The sequence below is a fragment of the Folsomia candida genome, unplaced genomic scaffold (genome assembly GCF_002217175.1).
Source record: "Folsomia candida strain VU population unplaced genomic scaffold, ASM221717v1 Fcan01_Sc018, whole genome shotgun sequence".
In the NCBI taxonomy this organism is placed as follows: domain Eukaryota; kingdom Metazoa; phylum Arthropoda; class Collembola; order Entomobryomorpha; family Isotomidae; genus Folsomia; species Folsomia candida.
The window spans coordinates 2,840,486-2,865,824 of record NW_019091210.1 but is presented as its reverse complement, the minus strand read 5'-3'; the positions used below and the strand labels follow the sequence as shown (position 1 = coordinate 2,865,824).

The window sequence follows — 25,339 nt, the reverse complement described above, 5'->3', positions numbered from 1 at the left end:
GCAGTATCTCAAGGTTGCTTTAACAACATAAATGATGAGTTATCCAACACGGTACTGTATCAACAACTTCTTGTTATAACAAGGTATTTATATCAGAGATATGTATGTATATACAATGTTAGCGAATCTGATTTCTACTGCGGAGATGAAAATCTTATCGTACATACATACATAACACTGGTCTGTGTGAGTGAATGAAATGTACATGGTTGTTTAAGTGTCAAGCTAACGCTACAATGGAAAATTTTTCCATGGTGAAAGCCCATAAATCTTAATTGGATAGTTGCAAGAATTGGGATTGGAATTTTAATTAATTATTATTAATGGAACACTGATGACCAAATTCTTAAAATGTTGAAGTTCAAATAAAGATTTCTGTAACTGATGGGAATTTATGAATTTTTCATATTAAAAATTTTCTATTTAAGCGTGACATATATAAATGTGAAAATATCTAGATGGATTGGATTCAAATCTATGAAGACTCTGAAGGTGCTAGAAAGAAATGTTGACTATGTAGAATAGGCATACACTCTTATGTACTTGATAAGCCGGTGTTAATCGCCATCAAGGTTAATCGATGGGGAGTGATTATTTTACAGGTCGATAAACAGGTCGATACAAATATTAATTTTATCTTTGCTCATTTTTATTCAGCATGTGTATATTTAGTAATAATGAATATGTATAAATGACAGTAAGTATGTTGCACTGTATTCCACCCAAAAGATATGACAACAATTTGGAAGTGAACTTTGATTATTTTTTATGTTAAGTAATATTTATGGACGTAGATATGTACATATGTACATTAGGCGTAAATTGTAGTCGGCATCGTTAGATTTCTAAATAGAAGAATTGGCAAGTTTGGAAGGCAAAGGATACACCCCGAAAGTCATGTTAAAAGACAGGATATTTAGAGAATTTGGAATGAAACTTATGTATTTCTGGCATGGGAATTTTGTATATGTCTGTATCATAGATCGGAGTACTCCGGCCTCCGGAGGCCGGAGTACGCAGCTTTTTCTGGAGGCCGGAGTACGCGGAGGCCGGAGTACACGTGGCCAGCCGGAGGCCGGAGTACGCGGAGGCCGGAGTACACGTGGCCAGCCGGAGGCCGGAGTACGCGGAGGCCGGAGTACACGTGGCCAGCCGGAGGCCGGAGTACGGAGGCCGGAGTACGCAAAATTTCCGATCGCATAGATAGGAGAATTCCGGGCTTGGAGTACGTACTCCGGCCTCCGGAGGCCGGAGTACGCGACTTTTTCTGGAGGCCGGAGTACGCGGAGGCCGGAGTACGCGTGGCCAGCCGGAGGCCGGAGTACGCGGAGGCCGGAGTACGCATGGCCGGCCGGAGGCCGGAGTACGCGGAGGCCGGAGGACGCAAAATATCCGATCTATGGTCTGTATGTTTATGTATCTGCATGGGTATGTATGCATTCTGAAGTGGTATGTATAATTATTACAAATATTTAATTACAAGTAAGCATAAAATCACAGTAGTTATAGTTAGTACATGATGTAAAACATAAAGTACGACATTTGTCTAGATAAAAAGATATTATGTATAAATATGTACATAAGTGAATAATAAAATAAAATAAAATTTACTATACAAATTTAGAAAATGTTCATGTTTTGCATGGACTCTTCCAATTGTGAAGTCCGACAGGATTTGGGGCTTGTTTCATCAGATGTGGCTACCAAAATAAATATGAAGTTGTTAAAAAAGATAAAAGAAAACCTCTGCGGATTTTAAGTGATCAATTTTCCAAAAAGCCTCTTTCTTACCAGAATCGTTCAGGAACCACAAGTCGAATTGATAACTTGACCTAGACTCTTGCGATGCACGACGGATCTCGAACATGCCACGTGGAAATAAGTAAACGTTTCCGACCTAACAAGCAACCCAGAAATGTCATAAAGTGTTAATTTGTATTTAAAATTTCGCTACGAAATCATTTATTTCATTTAGATTTGATCAATTTAATATTTAAATATGTACCTGCTGGTAAAGATTTTTTGCCACGTGGTAAAAATTCCCGGTCGCAATGGCCACCATAATTGTCTCCCCGTCGTCCTGGGTCAGCATAAGGCGCAGGTACGGCGTCGGTCGAGCAGATTGCAAAACTCCCTCCTCCATGCAACAAACTTCAGCGAGGAAGGTGGAGCTGAAGTAAGAATTATAAATGTACTAATTAGTATTTAGCTAAAACATACTAAATTTGTCTATAATTAAATATTCCAGATTAAAAAGTGCGATATATTCAATGAAAATAATTAAAAGTACTCACTCTAAACGTCCAACATAATTTGCTTGGTGAAAGGTGAAAATATTTTCCATTTTAGAAAAGTTAATTTATTCACTAGCTTGTGATTTGACAAGTTATTATTAATCTGGTTGTGAATATTTAAGTTTTTTAAACTGCTGCTTGATTTACACAAATTTACTTAAATTACGTAAAAGTGACTTTAAGCAATGTGGAAAATTATGAGATGTTAAAAGTGCAGAATGCAGAGTGGTAATGAGAACTGAAGTCGAGAAACATTCGCATTATGAAAGGATTGACCAGTGGTGAAGGATTGAAATTCGACGCTGGAAATAAAATTCCTGGAAATATTCACCTCTCTCTTTTGTGTTGGTGAGTGATTGTGCCATGCAACTTTGCAACGAACGAGTAACCTGGAATAAAAATAAACGTAGCATTTTTCCACTACTTTTCTACTACTTGTACTTCGGATTAGAAAATTTGTTGTAAAACTATTACTAAAAATATATTATAGAATAGTGAATATTTATTTATTTGCAAAATACGTATGTTGCATTTTAAACGCATTTGTACATATTTTGGAAGTACTGTATGTACATACATAGATATTTTGGCCATCCTTGGCCATAATCTACATACATAAACAGTAATTTAAAACATAGTTATGTAGATATTTGTCATGCGAAATGATGGGCCGATGTCTTTATGTTGATGGGACTAGAGTTAGTTAAGTTAGAATTATCGGATCGTATGGATGACATTTTTGAAGTTATTTATTCACGAGCTTTCAGGGTTCAACTGCCCCCTTCTTCAGGTGTAAAAGTGTACAGGAAAAGATTTATAATTTCATGGAAGATAATATTTTCAAAATTAGATGAAGTTGTTGACATCAATGAGGTCGCTGGGTAACCGGGATAGTATTTGGGCGTATAAGCGTTGGCGCTAGGGGCAGGAGTAGCGATGTCCAGATTGGGTTTATTTCCATACCTAGATCTCGAGTTATTTATGTATGTGTGTACGCATGTACATACTATCAACTATGTATGTATTTACATAAATAAATGTGAACATACATATTGGGAACATTGTACTTAATCATCAAGGTATTCCTACCCAGGGTTTTATTGGGTTGGGTGTTTTAGGGTTTTAATCGGTTTTAATCAGTTGCAAATAAATAAAATAACTTGGGTTTTACCATGTTAAATGGGTTTTATTGTGTTTTGCACCAGGATTTTGCCTTAAAACTGCATTCTAAAAGTTGCAAACACCTCTCATGCGTTAGAGGAAGTTGTTTCACTGGAGCTAATCTGTTCATTTCATTTATATCGTAATTTTTGAAAACTAAGAAAAAATTAAATGCGAACAACATCTCTCATCATCCAGTGCTACAAAAAAATAATTTCAGAACTGATATAATTTCTAATAAGGACAAGAAGGATTTGCATATGAGTAGAAATTTTCAATAGTTGCAGGATTTTTATGTTGAGTTTATTACCTAAAACCTATTAAAACCCAATAAAACCCTTTAAAACCCGTGGGTTGTTATTTTTTGATTAAAACCCTGGAATCAATAATCATGTACATACATATGCCGAACAAGAAATTCTCTTAACGTCACAACTTGGCATTGTTATTTAATAATGCAAAATTACTTATGCATGATTTGTTCATATTGATAACACATCTTGAGTTGATGCAAACCTATTTATTTATATTTTTCTACTACGAAATATAATGATTGACGAGCCCTTTTAACTTTAATTATTTGCCTGACATAAACTGTTCCGAATTATTTAGTAAGGGTCAGTGAGGATGTTGAAACTCGGGTCGCGTCTCTGATAATCTTCCGTTCCTGGAATTGGCAGGAATTTCGATCGGCTAGCTTGGGCAGTTGGAATCTCGTCAGCATAGTCCGGGTAGACAGGGCATGGTCTTGGCTTCGGGAGGATGGGGTAAAGGCATGGACATTCTTCGTCAAGGACGACAGGTGCTCCCATCCTAATTATAAATTAAGTTGTTAAGTAATTAAGAAAATAATATAATTTTAATTGCTGATCTTCATTTCGACCAAATTCGTCATATGACACTATTCGAAACATGTCCATACCATGTGTTTAAAAAATTCAGATTTCGCAAAATTTCTCAAAACTAATCTTTGATGTTTTGTATAAACTTGATCATAAGGAGATGATTTTTTTTTTACATATTTTTCTTCTCAAATTTTGGAATTTCTAGTAACTCAAAGAATCTTAACAAACAGATTTTTCTGTGTTTATCGTAAAAAACTCAGAAAATTGGGAACTAGTTGAAAAAATATTTCGTCTTTTGTAGCAAACAATGAAAACGTTAATTGCTTGCTATCAGTAATAATTATGGAATTGATTAATATCGTACTCAAGGGAGAATTTTATGGTCACAATGAGGGTACTGACTGAAAAAAATCATTACCATGAGACACGCGTGGCTTTGTGGTCTTCTTGATCCAACGTGGTCAAGGGATGCACGAGGACAGATAGATTCCCGTGGTTCTGCGTATGGAAGGAATGCGCGACGGCGAAGGATGTCTTATTGCAGCAGAGTTCAAACTGAGAAACGGGGTGTGGTCCTTTTCGAAAATTAAGAAAAAATTATATTTTTAAAGCGTCTGAAATTACAATATCAAAATTCAGCTTATTTACCATCCCATCCAATAGCCCAATCGTTTAGGGAGCATTCTGGGAACGTTCCGTCATTGATTTTCGCTCTCAATGCCTTTCTGCAAATATAAAAAAATAATACAATATTTTCGCCAAATTGTTACTAAACGTTGGTTCATACTTCACTCCTTCTCAACTTGCGCCAATGTTACAATTCATCTATGTCGCAAGTTATCATGGAGTAAGATACAAACGCACATTAACAAACAAATTATAAATATTTACCTGAAGGCGGTAACTTCAGCCGAAATGCGGGGATTGACTTCGAAAAAGTAGGTCTACAAAATCATAAAATTCTTATTTTTGGCCTCAGAAATTTATAAATTTATAAATTTACTAAATACTTACATGGAAATGCCACGCCTCAATCTCACTGTCGAACCACTCGTCCTGAGCAGAGCTGACCACGACGCAACCCAAAAGGGCGAGAGAGATGATTACCAATTTAGCCACCATTTCGACTTTTTTCTTCTAAGCAGTCAGACAACTGATGAATCGGATACCTCATCGAATCCCTTTTTATACCTAAAGATAAGTCAAGTAGGATGACGTCTTAATGAACTTCGCATGTTCGAGTGATGCTTGAAAACCACGTCGTAATAAACTGATGACATTTCAGGCGAGATAAAATCATGCCTTGTGAGCACTTGAAGTACAACTTATGTGGAGTTTCCATATCCGCGACGTAATTAATTAATTTTTGGCGATGAATTCATCCTCACCTTTGGAATTTTATTGTGATAACATGTCATCAATTTGTGACGGGTTCAAGTGAGGTGAAAACAAATTAGTGTGCTGGTTGTCAAGAATTGATTGGACTTTTATCGATCATCCACTCCACAAGTTTTTGATTAGGTGATACATTACTTACATAATTGCTTATTCGGCACTTTATTATATAACTGGGCAGAAAATGAAATAACCAATAATCAGTCATCAGCGTGGTTGATGAGCGATTGTACTTAATTGTGATATTCGCATATATGAAATTTATATGATATTTTTGATATAAAGACTGTACAGATCAGACTCTAAATATACTCGTGAATATCCAAATTTTGGCTAGCTTACAATATGATGACGCCAAGAGTCTCGTTGGCGTCATGAATATTGTGAAATATTGTGAAAATATTGTGAAAATCAAGATAACTATGTAGTCTTACATAAATAATTAACCACATATTTCAGAATTTTTCATAATGCTCAGTTTAAACGAAATTATGATGGAATTCGGACGCGAGAATTTTCATTTTTCTCATATTTTGTAGTATAATATTACGCACCAAAATTTTAAAATTTTACTAGAAAATAATATAGTATAAATATATGAATGAATATCAAAAGCTTGCAGTAACAAACTCACTTTTTAAATGCAATGCCCTCAAACTTTAGCCTTGGATTTTTTTACTTCCAACGTTAAAGCGGTTCATTTTATGAATGATAAACATATCGTGCGTCAAGTGCCGTTTTTATCATTTTGTTTTCGTTAAGAAAATAACTTCAATTTCACTCTAAATAAAAATATGTAAAATCTAAACAAGGTTGAGTAAAAAAAAGGGATGACACAACAATTGGGTAACATTTATCCAACCGTTGTGGAAAACTTGGCAAATTGTTAAAAAACTTTTGTACACCTGTTGTGTCATCCTCTTTTTTATTCAAAATTCTGTACATTTCACTTTTATTTATTGAGAGTGTTCTTCAAGTTTAAAATGTGGTAAGAACAATAGATTATGTAATAACATAAAACAAGGAAAACAATGAAATATTTAAATGCTAACATAATTAACATGGTATTATGCACGTCAATCCATTATAATTTTCTAGACATTATTTCGAACCAATTGAGGTAGGACAGCTTCATAATTTCATACAATTCAGTGTTTCTACTTTACATCTCAAAATGGATAATCTTACAAGATCCGTTACACATCTCTTCAAACTGATGGAAATTCATACTCCAAACATTGTTATTTCGAATTTAGTCGATTTGATCTCTGCAATTACAACTTTATTGTCAATAATTAATCATGCCAAAGACATGACGCATCCGAATCCGCTCCCATTGATATCCACGCATACCTATGACTTCATCATTGGTAATAGTTAAATCACAAGTTAACGCCTTCAGTACGTGTGATTTTTTAGATAAAATTTCTCCTGATTTCTTAAATATAACTGATAGCAACCAATTAAAATTTTCATGAATTCCTTTAAAAGACGAATATTTATAACAAGTTTTTAGCTTTTGAGCTTTTTTGACGAAAACCACAAAAAAATCATTTTTTTAACATTGGTTGGTATAAGAAAAATTTAAAAATTTAGGGAGAAAAATGTCAAAAGAAGGCCCATTTTTGCCCTCGAGTTTTCCAAAAGAAATGCCAAAAATACTCTAGTTTTTGAGCAATTTATGTGTCAAAGTAATTTATCCAGTACACAATACTTCTTCGTGTATTTCGCTCTCCACGGAATATAATATGCTACACAAAAGTCTGTACTTTACCGTTAATAGGTTAATGTGTAAATAATATAAGATGTTCGTATAATTTCCAAATCGGGGCCGGTAGTGCAGGGGCCGTTCTGGCAAATCGATTATCAGCTAGTTCGAAGGTGAATTAATCAGGAGAAAAAAATACGTTAAAAAATTAAAAATTCGTAAATTATGTATTTATTCCCTGCTCCTTAGTCCTACTCCTTGAAGCTGGTGGTGACCCGACAGCCCTTCATTCAATTCCTGCAATGGCAACGTACAACCTGCATCATCGCGAAACGGATTGGATGATTCCATCGAAATCAACTAATACTTCATGTCTTGCGTGCATTAATCACGTAAACTACCCTACTCGCCAAGATTATCGGGCCGAAGAATATTCTAGAGTGGCAAGGGTGGTCAATGGTAGGCCGACTTTGCCAACCATTCCCCACTTGAATAATTTAAAAATTCGGTACCCCAAGAAACTACATATCCTCACCCCGAAAGTGGGAAAACGTTGGCAAAAGCATATTTAAAATGCATTTAATAATAAATGTCGGCACGAAGTCGGGCCTTTAGTGGCCAATTATTCCATGCGACGCCACCTATCGTCCGCAGCGTAGAATACAAACTTAAATCGATTTTCAGCACGAGATTCTGGCAGCATGGCTAAAATCACTCTTCCCCCGAAAGATAAATTCGCAGTTGTCGAATTTATTAAGGATGATAATTCTGTATCTATTGTGTCTACAAATTGGTTCATTGACACATCAATAGTCCACTGGCCATCATCACCCAACGTCACATCTATGGTTAAAAAACACAAGGCACGGGAAGAAAATTGGGGTCGACATTCTTGCAAAATTTTGAAAGTTAAAGGTAACTAGATAAATCAATAATTAGTTCAAATATTTGTGCACATTACATAATTACTTTTTTGCTTATTCTAGATACTTTTGAGGATGCGATTATCGTACTTCGATTAGCCGAAAAGTCAAACCAGTCAACATTTGAAACTACTGTGGATGATGAGGAAAGTCATCTTCCTAGACGACGGAAGCGAAATAAGCCAAAGAAGAAGAAAAAATCGTCAACATCTTCATCGTCACCATGCAAGGATTCAGTAGACGGGAGTGATATCGAGGTTCCCACGAAATCATTTACTCTACCCCCCACTTCCAAATCAAAACCAGACGTACTAAATTATTCAAGTGATTCCGAGCACAACCAACCTCCTAGCGTTTGTGCTGGTAAATACTTAATATAAAATTCATATTTTTAATTGCCGGTTATTATTTTACTTATTTGGTGATACGTTTAATTTTATAATTTTAGTGGGTCCAAATAATAGCCCTATCACATCTGGCCCAAAATTAGTTCTGGTTGATCCTGTAGCACTGACTTCAAAACCTGATGAAAGTGATTCTTCTCGAAGTGTTAGCAATCTACCTGGATACATTGGGACGGCAGTTGGCAGAAATATTACTCGTAAAAATTTAAACCCATTTAAACATTTTACATGTTTACACTTTTTGTACAATTTTATTGTGTAACTTGCATACATTTATACACAGAATTTGAGAAAATTGTCCTTGAACGGTTGACTAAATTGGAGCAACTCGTCACAGAACTTCTACGACGATCTGGCGGAATTAACATATCAATTCCTTCAAAAATAAAACTGCACAAATTACCTGTGGAGACGGTGGACGAGTTTCAGTCACTCAATGCATGGATAAAGGCGGTGCCAGAGAATCGTGATTGTTTGGTTAGGGTTCAAGATTAAATAAATTATTAAATTATTTAAACCGAACGTCATATATTTATATATATTCACTTTTCAGGTCACCGAGTTGTCTTTAATGGGTGCAAATAGACTGTCCGGTGTCGTTAGCAAAATTTTAGGTAAGGTTTTTGCAAATAATCTTGCGAAAATCACTACTATTACCGGAGCAGGGAAAGATATTGAAGTTGCTTTAAAGGATGCGCCAATTTACCAAGTTATAAGAGGTAAAATAGACAAGTTCAAAACAAGTTAATACAGATTGAGGTGTATTTAAAGATTTGTTTACTTTAGAATCGATGAGGTTAACTAAGGGCTACAGTTCATCGACGGACCACGAAATTGGAAATTCCGTTGCCGTTTGGTTGAAAGGTGCTGACGATAGAGACGGCGGACGAGAAGTGAGACGAAAAAATGCTCACGTCAAATCGAACAAAAAGAAGACGACGAAAGGAGGAAGTAACATCTCTTCTCCATAATATCGATTGTTCCACTGCATCAACAATTCCAATGTCCACATCGTATCTGAAAGGCGAATCAGTGTTAGAATCTCCTATAGTTGGTTTTGGATCTAATAATTTAGAACAGTCACCGAGATCAGAGAGTAACAGTTTTAGCTTTACCAGTTCTGATAATCAAAATGACTCCCTCAATTTAGAGCAGCCAGTATTTTCTCAAAAGATTAGGGAATGGGCTTTGTCTCATAATATTACGCATGTCGCCTTAAAGGACCTTTTACATATATTAACTGAAAATTCCAACTTAGATGTACCCCTTGACCCTCGCACATTATTAGAAACTCCTCGAGTAGTTAAAACTCTTTTTATTTCTGGTGGGGAGTTTGTATACTTTGGAATAGAAAATAATTTGAGAAGATTAATTACAAATTTTGCTGAAATTGTGCAGCCAAAGTCGACAATATTTATCAAATTATTTCAAAGTTTTGGTGATAATCTGGTAACAATATGTGTAGGTGTTGATGGAGTTCCATTGAGCAGAAGCCCAAGGTCACAATTTTGGCCAATACTTGGTAAAATTGATCAACTAAAAAATCATTCAGTTTTTGTAATAGGTCTTTTTTATGGCGTCCAAAAGCCGCTTAATTTAGATTTTCTAAATGATTTTGTAAACGAAGCAATAATATTAGAGAAAGATGGGCTAAATCATTTAGGTAAAAAATTTCATTTTAGAGTTTCAAGTATTATTGCGGATGCTCCAGCTAGGAGTTTTATTAAAGGAATTAAAAATCACAATAGTTATTCAGGGTGCGAGAAATGTGTTCAACATGGTGAATTTGGGAAAAGTGTGATTTATACAGAATTAGACTCAGCTTCTCGTACAGATGAATCATTTCGTACACAATTGCACGACGATCACCATAAATTTTTTACCCCTTTATCAAAATTAAAAATAGGTTTAGTGACACAGGTTCCCTACGATTATATGCACATGTGCTGCCTAGGTATCATGCGTAAGCTCCTTCGGCAATGGACTAAAGGGAAATTGCCCCATAGGATGCAAAGTAAAATTATAAACCAAATTTCTGATAGATTTGCAAGTTTTAAAACTTTCATGCCACGTGATTTTCAGCGAAAACCACGAAGTCTAAATGAAGTAGACAATTTTAAGGCAACCGAGTTTAGGACAATCATGCTATACACAGGGCCTGTAGCACTAAAAATATCCTTCCTACGGAGTATTATAATCATTTCCTCTATTTCCATTGTGCCATGTTCATTCTTTTGTCAGCCAATGCTGATGATCCTGGGTGGAATGCTTTAGCCAAACGATTGTTAGTAAGTTTTGTATCACAATCAAAAGTAGTTTATGACGTAAATTTTATGGTTTATAACGTACACGGATTGCTACATATTAATGAAGATGCTATAAACTTCGGGCGATTGGACAATATTAGTGCGTTTGACTTTGAAATTTTATGCAGCAACTAAAGAAAATGACCAGGGCAAAAACGTTTTATCTACAACAGGTTGCAAAAAGAATAGTAGAAAATGAAAAATGTAACGGACTTAAAATAAATTTATCCGAAAAATGCGTTGATGATAAGACAAAGTTATTACATAACGGTTACTCTTTGATCTCTGGTGAAATTATTATAGTTCGTAGAATTAAGCTAAATAAATGTAATAATATTAAAATAGTTGAATATGACACATTTATCAACAAAAATCCATTGTATGAAAAGCCTATAAATAGTTGTGTATTGGGAATTTTTGTTCTAGAAAATTCTATAAAGAAATCTTGTGAACTGAATTGTTTAGAAATTGCGCATAGATGCATTATGTTACCTTTTAAAGACAATTTTGTTTGTTTTCCACTCTTACATGATATTAAATAAAGAATAAAATAAATTCTGAGTGCGAAATTGGAGTGTTTTGGAAATGATTGGGGAATGGTAGGGACAGTGGCAAGTGATCAGAAACATGTTGGGGGACTGGTGGCTCGCGGTTGGGAAAATTTTTACACACTGTCGGGCCGATAGTTTTTGGCCACCAACGGCCCATCTTCAAACGCGTGGCCAGGATCGTACCTCAGGCCAACGTCGCTGGCCACTCGAAAATATCCTGAGGCCCGATATTATTGGCGACTAGGGTATCGTTCTCATATTCAATAATCTCTGAAAATTTTATTAATCCAAATATGCAATGAAAAATCTAGTCGATACAAATAGCCAGGGGAAAATTGTTGGGAGGTTCCAGTTCCTTAAATCTAATGGTGTACATGAGGTAAATTTATGCATACATGCATACTTAGGGGCCGTTCAAAAATTATGTAACGCGATGGGGAGAGGGAGGGGTATTGAAAATCACAATTTTTGCGTTACATAATCAATGAACGACCCTTTACATATTTCCGCAATATTATTTAATTAGTTAATATTACTTAATTACTTATGAAAATTTTTCATATTTATTAGAGGGAATCCGAAAGATTTTGATAACTGGGCTAATCTCACAGATTATCCAGGATGGTCTTTTTAAAATGTATTGCCTTACTTTATAAAGTCGGAAGATTACCAGGGCAATTATCCTGACCGTTGGTGCACCTACATTAAACATATATTTAAAAGATGAGTTACTCATCGTTAGTCGAAATGGTTTAGCTAAATACCACGGAACAGGAGGACCATTAAGAGTGAGCTCTCAAAGCTATCATCCCATGAGTGACGCGTGGATTGAAGCTGCGAAGGAAATGGGGTTCAACAATTCAGATGCGAATGCTTACCAAACATCCAGTTTGTTTTAGTCATACGTTACATCATCAAATGTGAATGTGCAATTATTTGTCACCTCATTTGCATATTTTAACGTATTCGCGACAGACGTAAAGTTTATTCACCACGGAAAGCCCGTATCGGAGAAAATGGGGATATTGAAATTTTGGCAAATGATGAGGAGACATACACAAATAATTCCACCGTACGTATGTGTTGATATCTTTTTCATAGCATTCTACCCGATTGACGTTACAATAAAGGATGGTAAACGATGGAGCACTTATAAAGCTTTTATTCAACCAGTCCTGGGTAGGAACAATTTGAAAGTGGTTCGATACGCTCATGTAAAAAGGGTACGTCGAATCATGTTTACATTATCTTGATTATTTATTTAAACATGATGGGATTTGATCTCAGGTTAATTTCGACTCCTCAAATCGTGCCGTTGGTGTTACATATTACAGAAATGGACAAACAGTTACTGTCAAAGCTTCGAAAGAAGTCATTTTATCTGCGGGATCAATAGGTAGCCCGCAGCTATTAATGTTATCGGGTATTGGGCCTGCGGATCATTTAACATCGCTTGAAGTAAGTCGTGCATAAATATGTCTAAATCATTTAATAATTTAAAACATCTCGTATGTGAATTTGCTGATAATTCATGTGTAGATCCCAGTAAGGTCCAATCTTCCCGTTGGCGATAATCTTCAAGACCACGTCATTTCACTTGCTGGACCTTTTATTCTGAATGATACTGTATCTTTTATTGCTGATAGAGACTTAAGTGTGGGTGGTGCAGGGCTATATTTTGTAAATCATACTGGTATGTTAGCCATGTTTAGAGAACATTTTATAAGGGAACGCGCATAAATTATGTCACGCTAAAATGCGGAGTTTTCAGACCTCTCCTTCCCCTTGTCACGCATGACACCCTCTTTTAACATGTGGCGCAAATCGTTCTGTCACATAAATCTTCTACTCTCTCACCCGTGACATAATTTATGGATATCCCCTAAATTAGTGATCCATTTTATTCTTAAATTAATGTATAAATATTTAGGACCATTTTCTTTTGATTTTGTCACCGGAATTGGTCTATTTTCCACGACGGACCCACCACAACCGGAATGGCCAAATTTGTATGCTGTCCAAGCACCGTTCGGGATCCACAAATCATTCGGGCATGACTACGAATTTCTCTTTGGTTTCAAGAAGGGAACAATGGCAAAATATTTGGAAGGGTTTATTGGACGGGATGCAAATTTTGTCGGATTTAATTTAGGTCGTCCAAAAAGTAGGGGCACAGTTCGGCTTCGATCTACTGACCCCTTTGATAAACCAATCGTTGATATGAACTATTACGATGATCCGGACGATATTAAGGAAATGATAAAAGGTAAGCGAAAACAAGGACATGCACGCTTAGAGGTCCAGTATTAAAATAATACCAAGAAGTACTCATTATGTATGACCATGTACCAAAGTGGTATTGGTAAATTATTCGTTGTAGAAATAGCTCTATATCAAATTGTTGTCATATCAGTAGTACGTTTTTACGGACCAATATACATACATACGTACATAAGTTTGATATCATGTGGTGGCAACATTAATACCGAGAAATCAATACTTGCAGGACAATACCAGGTTTCTAATGGTGTATTTACAACCTTAATTTGCAAGATGTATATAGTTTAATAGTTGTTCGATATTTACATACATACTTACTATTTAAATAGGAATGAAAGTGCTAATTAATCTTTACGAACAAACTGACACATTCCGGAAATACAATGCAACCCTGATCCCCAACCATTTTCCTGGATGTGAAAACTATACTTTGAGAACGGATGAATATTTTGAATGTTACATTCGACACTTTACAGGTACACATTTCTTACAGTGTACATTTCTATAATTGATTGCATATTGAGAGTATTCATTTATTCGTATTATTCGAGTTTGAGGTAGACAAAGGGGTGGAAATTGTGCCGTCGACCTGGATTTCAAAGGATAGAACTCGGTGCAAGTTTCCTAATCCGATCCCAAAAGGGTTTTCAAGTTTCCAAAGCGACCCGCATGCCCTCCCGGAAAAGGATTGGACGACTTACGGCATAATATATGTCGCAACATACGGTAATTTTATATTGTTAGCTAATTTTACTTTAAGATATATTCGGCTTATTTATTCAACCATGATTAATTTAATTTATAGATTCATACGACAAGGCCACCAAAAAATTGAAAAAGTACATTAAGAATAAACCCATCGAGTCCAGTGACAACGACAAGCCAAGAAAGCGTCGCCCTAAAACATTTGCAGAAGAGCCTGAGGTGAATAGCTTAGTGGCCCCTGGGACAAATTTATATTCCGAAGGTAATTAAAATATACAAAGTTATGTTCAAAATTATGTAGTTAAAAACAACATTTGATTCTCGATCTGATACTTTTGTGGTTATCCCTGGTTGTTTAACATGTGTATATTTATAGTGAATGACACCGTCGCCGGCAACCCCACAACGGAAGAAGTGAGTAGCGACACTCCACAAGTTCAACTCATTCAGTTAGAACTGGATCCACGGATTGACTCTCTACTAATAGAGTTCAGGAGTTATGCAACATTGATTACTTTTAAAAAATTAAACATCCTAATCTTTTGTGTGTATGTACATAGAATTTCAGGAGGAATCGTTGAGAAATCAGCACATCTTGTTGGAGAGGGTGGCAAATCTTGAGAAGCTTGTGATTAAGTTATCATGTGCAGCTGGCTCAAATTCGCAGAGCATATCCAAAATCAGTTGGCCTGCGAAAACTTTGGAAGAGCTGGAGAATATTGAAACGTTACTGGCAAATGAAACCTACTATAACCAAGAGGTATGTATATGTATGTATATGTTCTAGCGCAATACAAATGAGTTAAAATAATAATAGTAATAACGCGATGCCCTTACAGGTTGCGCTCCTTTCCAGGAAGGGTGGACAATCGGTGTCTAAGGACGTGTACGACATATTGAAATCAATGATTACGAATGACCTTCGTACTAAAATCCGGTACACTGCTAAGAGTAACAAAATTCCCTTTGCCAATCGACTTGCAGCTAATCTACTTAGAGGTCTCATATTTTTATTTATGATTAGTCAATGAAAAATATAGCCTTATTGATCATGTTTGCATATATATACAACAGATTCTGTTAAAGCTGGAAATCCAGGCCCTTCTGTAAAAGACTCAATAATCAATCATCACATTGGGTGCTGGTTTCGGATGAAAGTTATTTCGACCGAAAATGTTGACATCACGACAAACGCAGAAACGTCGGGCGGAGAAATGGCTTCAACTAGCACTGAAGCGGATACGGATAGATTTTCCCCAGTCTCAAATACCGCCGACAACACCATTGCCGGATCAAATAGTCAGTAATGATAATGATGATAATTGTGAAGGGGTAGGTGCTCTAAATAATATTAAGTTAAATGATACCGAATTAGTTAGTCTGAGTAATATTAGTGATACTAACAGCTCATGTAAAGATGAATTGCACATTGTGGAGAAAAATATTTCAAAATCATGGCAGCTTGGCAAATGGGCAACGGATTTTAATATTAATCATAATGCATTGTCACCACTTTTGGGACTACTTAGGGATTGGTTGCCATTGGAAGGTTTTCCAAAGGATCCACGCACCTTATTGAAAACGGACAGAAATATTAGGGCTGTCGAAATAGAAGGTGGATTATTTCATCATTTTGGACTAACTTCGCAGATTATCAAAATTGTACAACGCGTAAAATTATCAAAAACTCGATCCCCAATTTTTCGAGACATAGAAAATTTAATTTCAATTAAAGTTGGCGTAGACGGGCTTCCCATTTCCAAAAGTTCAAACCAACAATTTTGGCCAATTCTTGGTAAAATTGATCAAGATCCTTCCTCAACTATATTTGTTATTAGCTTATTTTATGGATCCCAAAAACCTCAATCAATCGAGTCGTTCTTACACCCTTTCGTTACCGAAATGCAGGGTCTGGAAGCACACGGCTTAGAAATTGGAAATATTAATTACGTTATTCGGATAAGCTGCATCACGGCAGATGCACCTGCAAGAAGTTTTTTGAAACAAATAAATGCGCATAACGCATACTTTGGTTGTGAACGTTGCTATAGACGTGGAACTTATAAAAATTCAAGAATTCTTTACCCAATAAAGAAGGAATGTGATCTTTATACAGATCAATCATTTAAAGAACGCTGGTATGAGTCACATCATAAATCAATTAACCCTTCCCCATTAGAGATTCTGTCAATAGGAATGATTTCTCAGATTCCTCTTGACTATATGCATTTGTGCTTACTAGGCACTATGAAAAAGTTACTTCTTGTTTGGACCGAGGGCAAGAAACCACATAAATTGTCAAATCTCCAGAAATCAATAGTTTCTAATCGACTTATCTCCTTCCGAACTCAAATCCCTTGTAACTTTTCGCGTAAATGTAGAAGTCTTCAAGACTTAAGGCATTGGAAGGCTACAGAATTTCGATTATTTTTACTTTACGTTGGTCCCGCTGCTCTCAGGAAGGTTCTGGACGGCAAAAAGTATCTACACTTTTTATTATTTCATACTGCAATCTATATTTTAGTATCAAATTGCACAAAAAAACCCGATTGGGTTGCTTTTGCACAAAAATTATTAGATAATTTTGTGGAGCAAATCCCAAAACTGTATTATCCTGAGTTGATGATTTATAATATGCATAGTTTGTTGCATGTAAAACTGGATGTCGAGAGTCACGGCTCCTTGGACAATTACAGTGCATTTGAATTCGAAAATTTTATGCAAACTATAAAAAGAATGATTCGATCCAACTCATCCCATCTGAGTCAAGTAATTCACCGGGTAGGTGAAATAGAATCATTTTCATCTGCAGTCGAAAAAACTAGTTTACGAAATAGTGGACCGAGTACAAAAAGTGGTGACAATGTTTGGCTAACTGTTGATAAACGATATTGCATACTAACTAATAAGATATCTGACAGTGAGTTCGAAGCCAAGGTTTTTAAAACTCGACTAGACGTGGAACAATATCCTTGCAAAAGTTCTAAGTTAGATATTTGCATTTTATGTGACATTGCTCAGGAATGCATTTTAATTTGACCTGTCTCTTTGCGCCGTAAATGCATAATTCTGCCAATTAATGACGACAAATATTTTTGTATCCCAATTTGCAATTCATCTTTTAATTAGTTAAATATTTGAAGGATACATTATTGTAGAAATAAATTCATTGCAGATCAAGTTTCAATAAATAAACAATAATTGAAATTTGAGTAATTCGTATAAATGAATGTGTATTAATTTCATGCGTAGCATTAACACACAATTAGCAATAGATTCGCACTAAATTCGCACCAAATTCGCACCAAATTCGCACTAAAGTCGCACCTCATTAATGCATATTAATCATCACCAAATTTACACAAAATACGTACATATTTGTTTGTGTTAATTTTGTGCATATTTGGTACAAGTAAACTTGTAGTGATAAATTATTGGTATGAATTTAGTACATCTGACTTGTACAAAATAAGCACAAGTCAGCTTCACATTTTCACGGAAAATATGCATTAATCCAGTTGTACAAATTTAGTACAATAGTTGCAGATTTTGGTTCGTCGGATCCGTACATACATATATTCAATTATGGTTTATGTACTTAATAAATTGTTACTTGTCACTCAAAGTTGTGCAAGAGCTAAAATTGATTAATAAACTTAAGTTCTAATTATATACATAATAAGGGTATTCATTATTTCTTCATACATATCCTTAGCATTCTTGGTATCGTAAATTAAGTTATGACAGTTACGAGATTTTATAAGCGTCGTAAAATTTTGTTGTCAAAAATCACCTTCCTACATACATACATAAGCTTACGATTTTTACAAGCTTGGCCCCTTGTTTTTTGTTCGTCAACTATTTGACGATATTTAAGATACTTACATGCTCCTACATATGTACATACAGATGTAAATGTAACTAGTTTAAGTACTTTGGATTTAGTACAGTTTACTCAAGAATTCAAGCGCATTTACTTTTCAAAAGATTTGGCTAATCCTAAGTCTGTTTTGGATTATTTGTAATCTAGTCCCAAAATATTTCTAAATAAATATCTTCCTGTGCATGCGAAAGTCGCTGCTACACGGTGCTGATTTTACGCATATGTACAAATTTCCTTTGCACCAACCAACCACTTTATTAAAATCCGTTCATATCCTGGCAAAGGAAACAAAGGTTCCCAAAGAGAAAGTTGAACCCTTTACCTTATTCTGCTACATACTTATAAAAAAATATATCCAAAGGGACAAAAGGTTATAAATGAATGCGTAAATTCCTTTAAAGGAGTCTTTGCGTTGAGCTAGTTGTCATTCCATTACCTGAAGTCTCATTATTAAACGGCCAGAATTTTAGCATTAACACACAATTCGAACATTAAATATATGCCCCACAATCTAATTAAAATGGATACTCCTCCAGTGATGACAGCATCGTTATCAACTCTCGTTACGGTAAAGATTACCCACATTATTAAATTACGACCAGTTACATAATTCTAACCACAAAATTTCATTTACCTCCTTCAGACAAACATAACAACAGAAATATACGAATGGAACATAATAGTCCCACCCTCACTGGGTGTGGTTGATGATGATCCATCTTTTCCACACGTTTATTTGGGGCGTCACGATTTTACGACAGGGTCCTTATCCAAATATGAAAACTCTTTTGTGTAAAACAAATTATTTATAGAGGGATTTCACGTCTAGTTTGTAACTATTGGCAAACAATTTTTCGCACAATTTTCTTAATAATGTACGTGATTTCAACTCAAATGCAAATATTAAACAGTCGAATTAATTACGAAGTTTTGTTTACGAGCTAAAAACATAAAGTTCGTAACAATATACGTCAATCTTCCTTAGAAATATTTGTATGTGTAAAATTTCATTGGTAAGAGTTCATAAACTTACAAACCTTACGTAGTTGCTAAGATTACAAATGTCGACGTGAATACCCTCACAGTTTAATATTTTCCTTTAAATGGTAATTAAGAAATAATACTTTATTTATTACAACAGCAACGCACAGATTTACCGAACTGGACCCAAGATATATGTCAACTTTGTTCTACCCAAGTCCTCCAAACGGGATACAGTGTTTCGTTTAAAGCCGATGGAATTTCATTTCATGCGAAAGGGAAAAGTCCTCAGCGTTTTGACGCATAGCTTTCCCCATACTGACAGACTCGATTTTACAGGTTTCGCCAGTACAATTAATATCTCTGAGCATTACGTTCCCACCGTGGATAAAATTCGGCTCCGGTTTTTCGTCGATGTTCAAAAAGGTGCATAAATTCAATATAGACGGAAATAAATAAATAAATAAATAAATAAATATTTTCACCCTTTAAAAATTTAATATATGTTACTTTTAGAATTTGAAGTGGCAGATGTGGACAGGACGTCGCATTCTGACTCGTTGCATTCCGCAGAGGCCAAGCATCCCTTGACCAACTTGAAGACATCGCTGGGGAAATTTGTAAATTCTTCAAAACTATCAGATGTTGTGATTTGCTGTGAAGATCGGGAATTTTCAGCGAATCGATTGATTCTTTCAGGTCAATACAATTATCAACGTAATTTCAATGAGCGTACTTACGACCATGTCTAATTTCGCATCGCATCCCATTAATCAAAGTTGAGAAGTTAAAAAAATTGTCGTGAGCAAATTTATGAACTCTAATTTCACAAATTTCACAAATCTGTGCAAACAATTTTTTTATCGGTTTCCAAGGATTTTTTGAAATTTCTTAAGCATTTAGTGGAGAGGATGAGTTTGCGATATAAGACCATGCCCATGCCAATTGTAAATTTAGGAAAAAAATTCTATGGTTTTCTCGTAGTAAAAGTACGAAATTTCTCAAAACTTCGCAGGTTATGTTGCTATGGTCAATTTGCGAGATATGCTAAAGTTGACATGAAGTACCCCAAATTAAAAATTACTATTACCACATTTTTGTGCTACTCTTTTACCCAGTGACGAGTCCCGTTTTCGAGAAGATGTTTGCCTCCGAGACGCAGGAAAACATTGAGAAACGCGTCGTGGTCAAGGACGTGGGCAAAGGCGTTATGGAATTAATGTTGGGATACATGTATTGCGGTGAGGTGACCGTCCTCCCCGACCTGCAAAGTCTCGTCGGCCTTTACAAAGCTGCTCACAAATATTGCATGGACCCCTTACGAATTTGGTGTGCTTATCAACTGGCGGAGAATTACCTAAAGTGCGATCATGTTTTGGAACTTTGGTCCTTGGCCAAGACTTATGAAGAGACCGGTTTGATGGAGGAGACCAAACGCTTCATGAAAGCGTAAGAATTCTTATAATCGGATTGTAGGTAGTTTTAAGTAGTTTGCTGATAAAATGATGATAATTTCAGAGGGAAACGACAAATTTTGCAGGATCTGGAGCTTTACCTGGAATTTAATAAAATTTACCCGGAGTTAATGCATGAGTTGTTTCTGTTATGATTTGGTCTGCTTGGACAAATCCTTCACTTTACAATTTCTGTGTAACAGGATATGTCGTGTGTGATGTGCAATGAGTTTGATTTGAATTATAATTTTCAAAAGATTACTTGTTTGTTACTCCCGTCTATATTTTTAGAATGTTATGAATACATACATATATGGATCGTTCATGAATACATACCCTTGGTCAGAAAATCTTCGAAAATATTGAAAATTTCAAAAAAGTTGAGTCTGCTATTGGATATGATAGAGCAACTATCTGGGATCACAAAAATGTAAATTTCTTGAAAATCTGACCAAAACTCGATTTTTGGCGAGGATTTTAGTGCGGCAACTCTGGGGGTTTGGGCGCTTTTGAGGGGGTGTGGCGGGCGTAAATGGGCTCATGGAGTCTAACCCTCCTTCACTTTTTCTACACTCATGTAGTACTACAACATATCCAAAGGAGATCGAAATCGGGGCCCGAGAAGTAGGGACCTTCTACTCCTAAGTAGATAATGAGGGTATTCATTATTTCTTTGTGCACATCCTTAGTAGTCTTACCAAATGTAATAGGGATGGCATTTGCTTTTTGATTTTTCCTGAAAAATTTATAGCTAACGGAACGGGAATTGATGTTACGAGGGTGTTTTATTATTGATTTTCAAAAGCTATCTTCCGCACTGTTTCTGACCAAACTTTTGATGAAATAACAAACCTCAGATACATTTAGGAAGCCGTCATTTTTTTTCAGTTCTGTAAGTTAACATTAACACTAGCAATAAATCAGCAAACTTTACCTCGACGGAAAAAATGTCAGATTTGCAAATTAAATATCGTAGTGTGATGTGATTTTTAATGCTGGAGGGGCAATCCGTATCGCAGATTTATGATCGTATCCTTAAAATTTACGATGAAGACTGTCCAACACAATGCACAATATAAATTTGATTAATAACTTCAAATGATGGTGAATAGAGGTACCGGAAAAAAATTCGCTAGGGCGCCCAAAATCGGTTTCTACCGCAGAAAACCTCCATAACCAAGAAAAACCAATAATGAGAGATCCACGACTGAAACTGTCCAATTTGGCAAATGAGATGGGTGTTCCAAAACCAACAACTTTTTCTATGTTAACTGAAGACCTTGGTATGAAAATTGTTTCCGCCCGTTGGGTACCAAAATTGCTTTCTCATCTCAAAAACCGGATCGAGTCGGCTTTCCTGAGGCAAATTTTGAAGTTTTAAATGAAAACTGGAACCTGCTTGATATTTTACTAGGTGCATATGATACTTGGGTCTACTATTATGATACACAGACCAAACAATAATCCATGCAATGGATGCACGGGGGGTCTCCACCCCTGGTGAAAGCAAAAGGGCAAAAATCTGGCAAAAAATTGAGGATGACCAGTTTCTAGGATACCAAAGGACCCCACCTTATCAAATTTATTGCTAGAAATACTACGATATGACGAAATGAGGCTGCGTATGCAGGAACCCCGAAGGCGCTGCGTGCTGCGGTTGAAAAGTAACGTGAGGTCAAAAAATAGAGTTGGTGCATTTTTTGCACGCCAATGCGCCACCTCACACCTGGCTTTTTGTGAGGGCTGCTGCAGACGAAAATTGCTTCGGCGTCATAAACCACCTACTGTACAATCCAGACTTGACCCTTAGTGATTATTATTCGTTTCGAAACTTAAAGAAAAACTTCAGGGGGACACGATTTCCGGATGATAATGCAGTCGAATCGTAAATTTTAAGATATTTTCGAGGGAAATTTTGCTGATTTATGGCTCGTGTTGATGTTAACCTACAGAACTGAAAACAATCACAGCCTCCTAAATGTATTTGAAGTTAGTTATTTCATCAAAAGTTTGGCCAGAAACAGCGCGGAACAAATATATTGAAAATCAATAATAAAACACCCTCGTATATTATGATGCAGCATATGTTGGTGCATGTAAATGCCAAATTTCGCATCTCTAGGACAAAGTCTAAAATTTTACATGAATCGGTGCTGAAGTAGGTGAGAGCGCGTGCACGCTCCATCAAAGCTATGATGGCTATGGCCATCAAAATAGGACTTTTTAGACACCGCAGAACCGAGCACAAGTTCAGTACTTTTCGAAAGGGTAACATTAATTTTAAGTGTGAGTGAAGTAAAGGTTGAATTTTCTGATTCGTCACGAAATGAGAAATCCCTTCATATCGGGGACTAAAACAAGGGGCGAAATTTGCCCTCGCCAAGCAGCAAGGTTGAAGTGGGTCGTGCTTAAAGAATACATACATGCATTTTCACCCTTAACCCTTAGCCATGGGAGACCGTTTAAAAACGTTTTAGAGTTTTTGCTTTAATTCGGGAGACCGTGAAAAGCCGTTCACAAAAAAAGTCTCTGCCTTCGGGGTCAACGGCTTTTCACGTTTTCACGTTTCCGTGTCAGGTGCGGGACAACGGATATTTCCGTGGTAAAAATTATTTAGCTGATTCGGGAAACGGCAAAACACGTTGGCACTAAAAACTTAAATTATTAGGGCCTTGGTTCAGAATCGTCCGTGGTAACACTAGGTCACTTTCATATAACTTCGCCCCTACTTTGCATAGGATGGGTTGCATGTAAAATTTTTGACTCTGGTTTACTAACTGCTAAAACTATTCAGGAAATTTATAACGAAGAGTTATTGAGGCCAAACCACACCCGTCTCGTGTAATCTTGATTTTGCCAGGACATGTTCATTTTTGCTAAATTTCAACGTTGATGAAAAACTAGTGGGAGAAATTAGTTTAGGGTTTTCCCAGAAGCTCGACAAATATTTTAGTTAGTACACCAACTATCTCAGCTAATTTATATAGGTACAGGGGATTATTTAAGATACAAAATATGAGGTAAAACCAGCGTCGCCAATAAATAAAGGGTTATATACACCTTCTATCAAACTCATAAATTATCAAATTGATCTCCTCGTCTAGATTGAGGTCTTGGCTGCATTTAAAAATTAAAATATACCAAATGAATGCATATAGTTAGTCAGAACTCTTGATCCAAGTTAAAAAAAAACCTTATGTAGATCCACAAACATGTGTGGTTTGGGACCAATAGCTCTATTTTACAAATGTCTTGAGTAGTTTTGCATAGTCATAATTTTGCACCAAAGTCATAGTTCTTGACTCTAATTATCATGCAACTTTGCTTTACAATGTTACACGTAAATTTTAATACTCATCATTTAAAATATGATATTTATTGACGTTGTCCCGCAGTCAATTTTCTCCTAACGTGTTTTGCCGTTCTCCCGAATTGAGCATTTATAAAATCCTCCCGAATCTAAGCAACTCATATATTAAAAGTTCCCAGATTTAGAACTTGCGATATTTTAATTATTTTTTGGCTTCCCGAATGATCACAATTGTGGTCATCGAAACGCCCCGCAGCAACGCCAAACATAGTTACCGTTTTTCCTCGGCTAAGGGTTAATTTTGCTGACATCAACAGGGATGGTTCTTGTCATTATGCATGTACGGTACTAATCTTAAGATCTCCTGTTATATTCCTGTCTGGCCTACAAAGCGAGGTTATTCCTAAAGGAAAGGGTTAACTTGTCCCTGAATTGGATTATTGGAAGGTTTCATTGTTGGTCTACATAACAAAATGCAACCCTTTTCAGATCACACGAAATGCTAACTCACTCTTCCATCCTCTTCGTACCTAACACTTAATGCATAAATAAATATGTGCATAAACAATCCTAAGCAGGTAAGAATCGAACTTACCTATACGTTATTCCACACAAAAAAATCAACAATTTGCATTTTTTTAAAATTATTACCAGCATTTTCAAAAGTATATCAATACTAATTGAAAACGTAACCCAAAAAAGGAAGGAGTGCGATGAAAAATATTTAGTAAATTCCTTATCCAGTGAAAGATATAGAATTTTGATATTTCCAGCAGATTTAAGTAAGCAGATTTACTTACATAAGAGTAAGAATTAAATGATTCGACAAGCAGATCCGCCGACTATTTCAAAAGTACAAATACTTAATTGGATTATGTTCCCCACATGAAACGAATTAAACCTTAGCATTTTTTCGGGCGCCAAAATTTCCTTTGGGGGGGTTATGAGAATAATGGGAGATAAATGTGGTGCACATAGGGCACAGCATATCTATGAAATGGGTTGATGAAATTTCAAAAACAAAATTTTGTTACACTCTCTGGATCAGTACCCCGATAGGTTTTTCGAACTGAGGTGGAATTCCGACTTTGAGGGGTTTTTCACAGCGACGCAAAATTGACTCAGAAATTAATTTTTCG

At 35.9% G+C, this 25,339-nt stretch overlaps 1 protein-coding gene across 1 annotated transcript; it reads right to left on the bottom strand.

The window, feature by feature from the left end:
• Positions 1 to 3,740: 3,740 nt before the first annotated feature.
• Positions 3,741 to 5,473, bottom strand: LOC110857176 (DOPA 4,5-dioxygenase). The gene is made up of 5 exons (XM_022105783.2): positions 5,315 to 5,473; positions 5,192 to 5,244; positions 4,949 to 5,025; positions 4,719 to 4,875; positions 3,741 to 4,268 (listed from the first exon to the last, which is right to left on the bottom strand). Exons 1-5 carry the CDS (start codon positions 5,420 to 5,422, stop codon positions 4,064 to 4,066), a joined length of 600 nt encoding a protein of 199 aa, XP_021961475.1. The 5' UTR covers positions 5,423 to 5,473; the 3' UTR covers positions 3,741 to 4,063.
• Between the last annotated feature and the right edge of the window lie 19,866 nt (positions 5,474 to 25,339).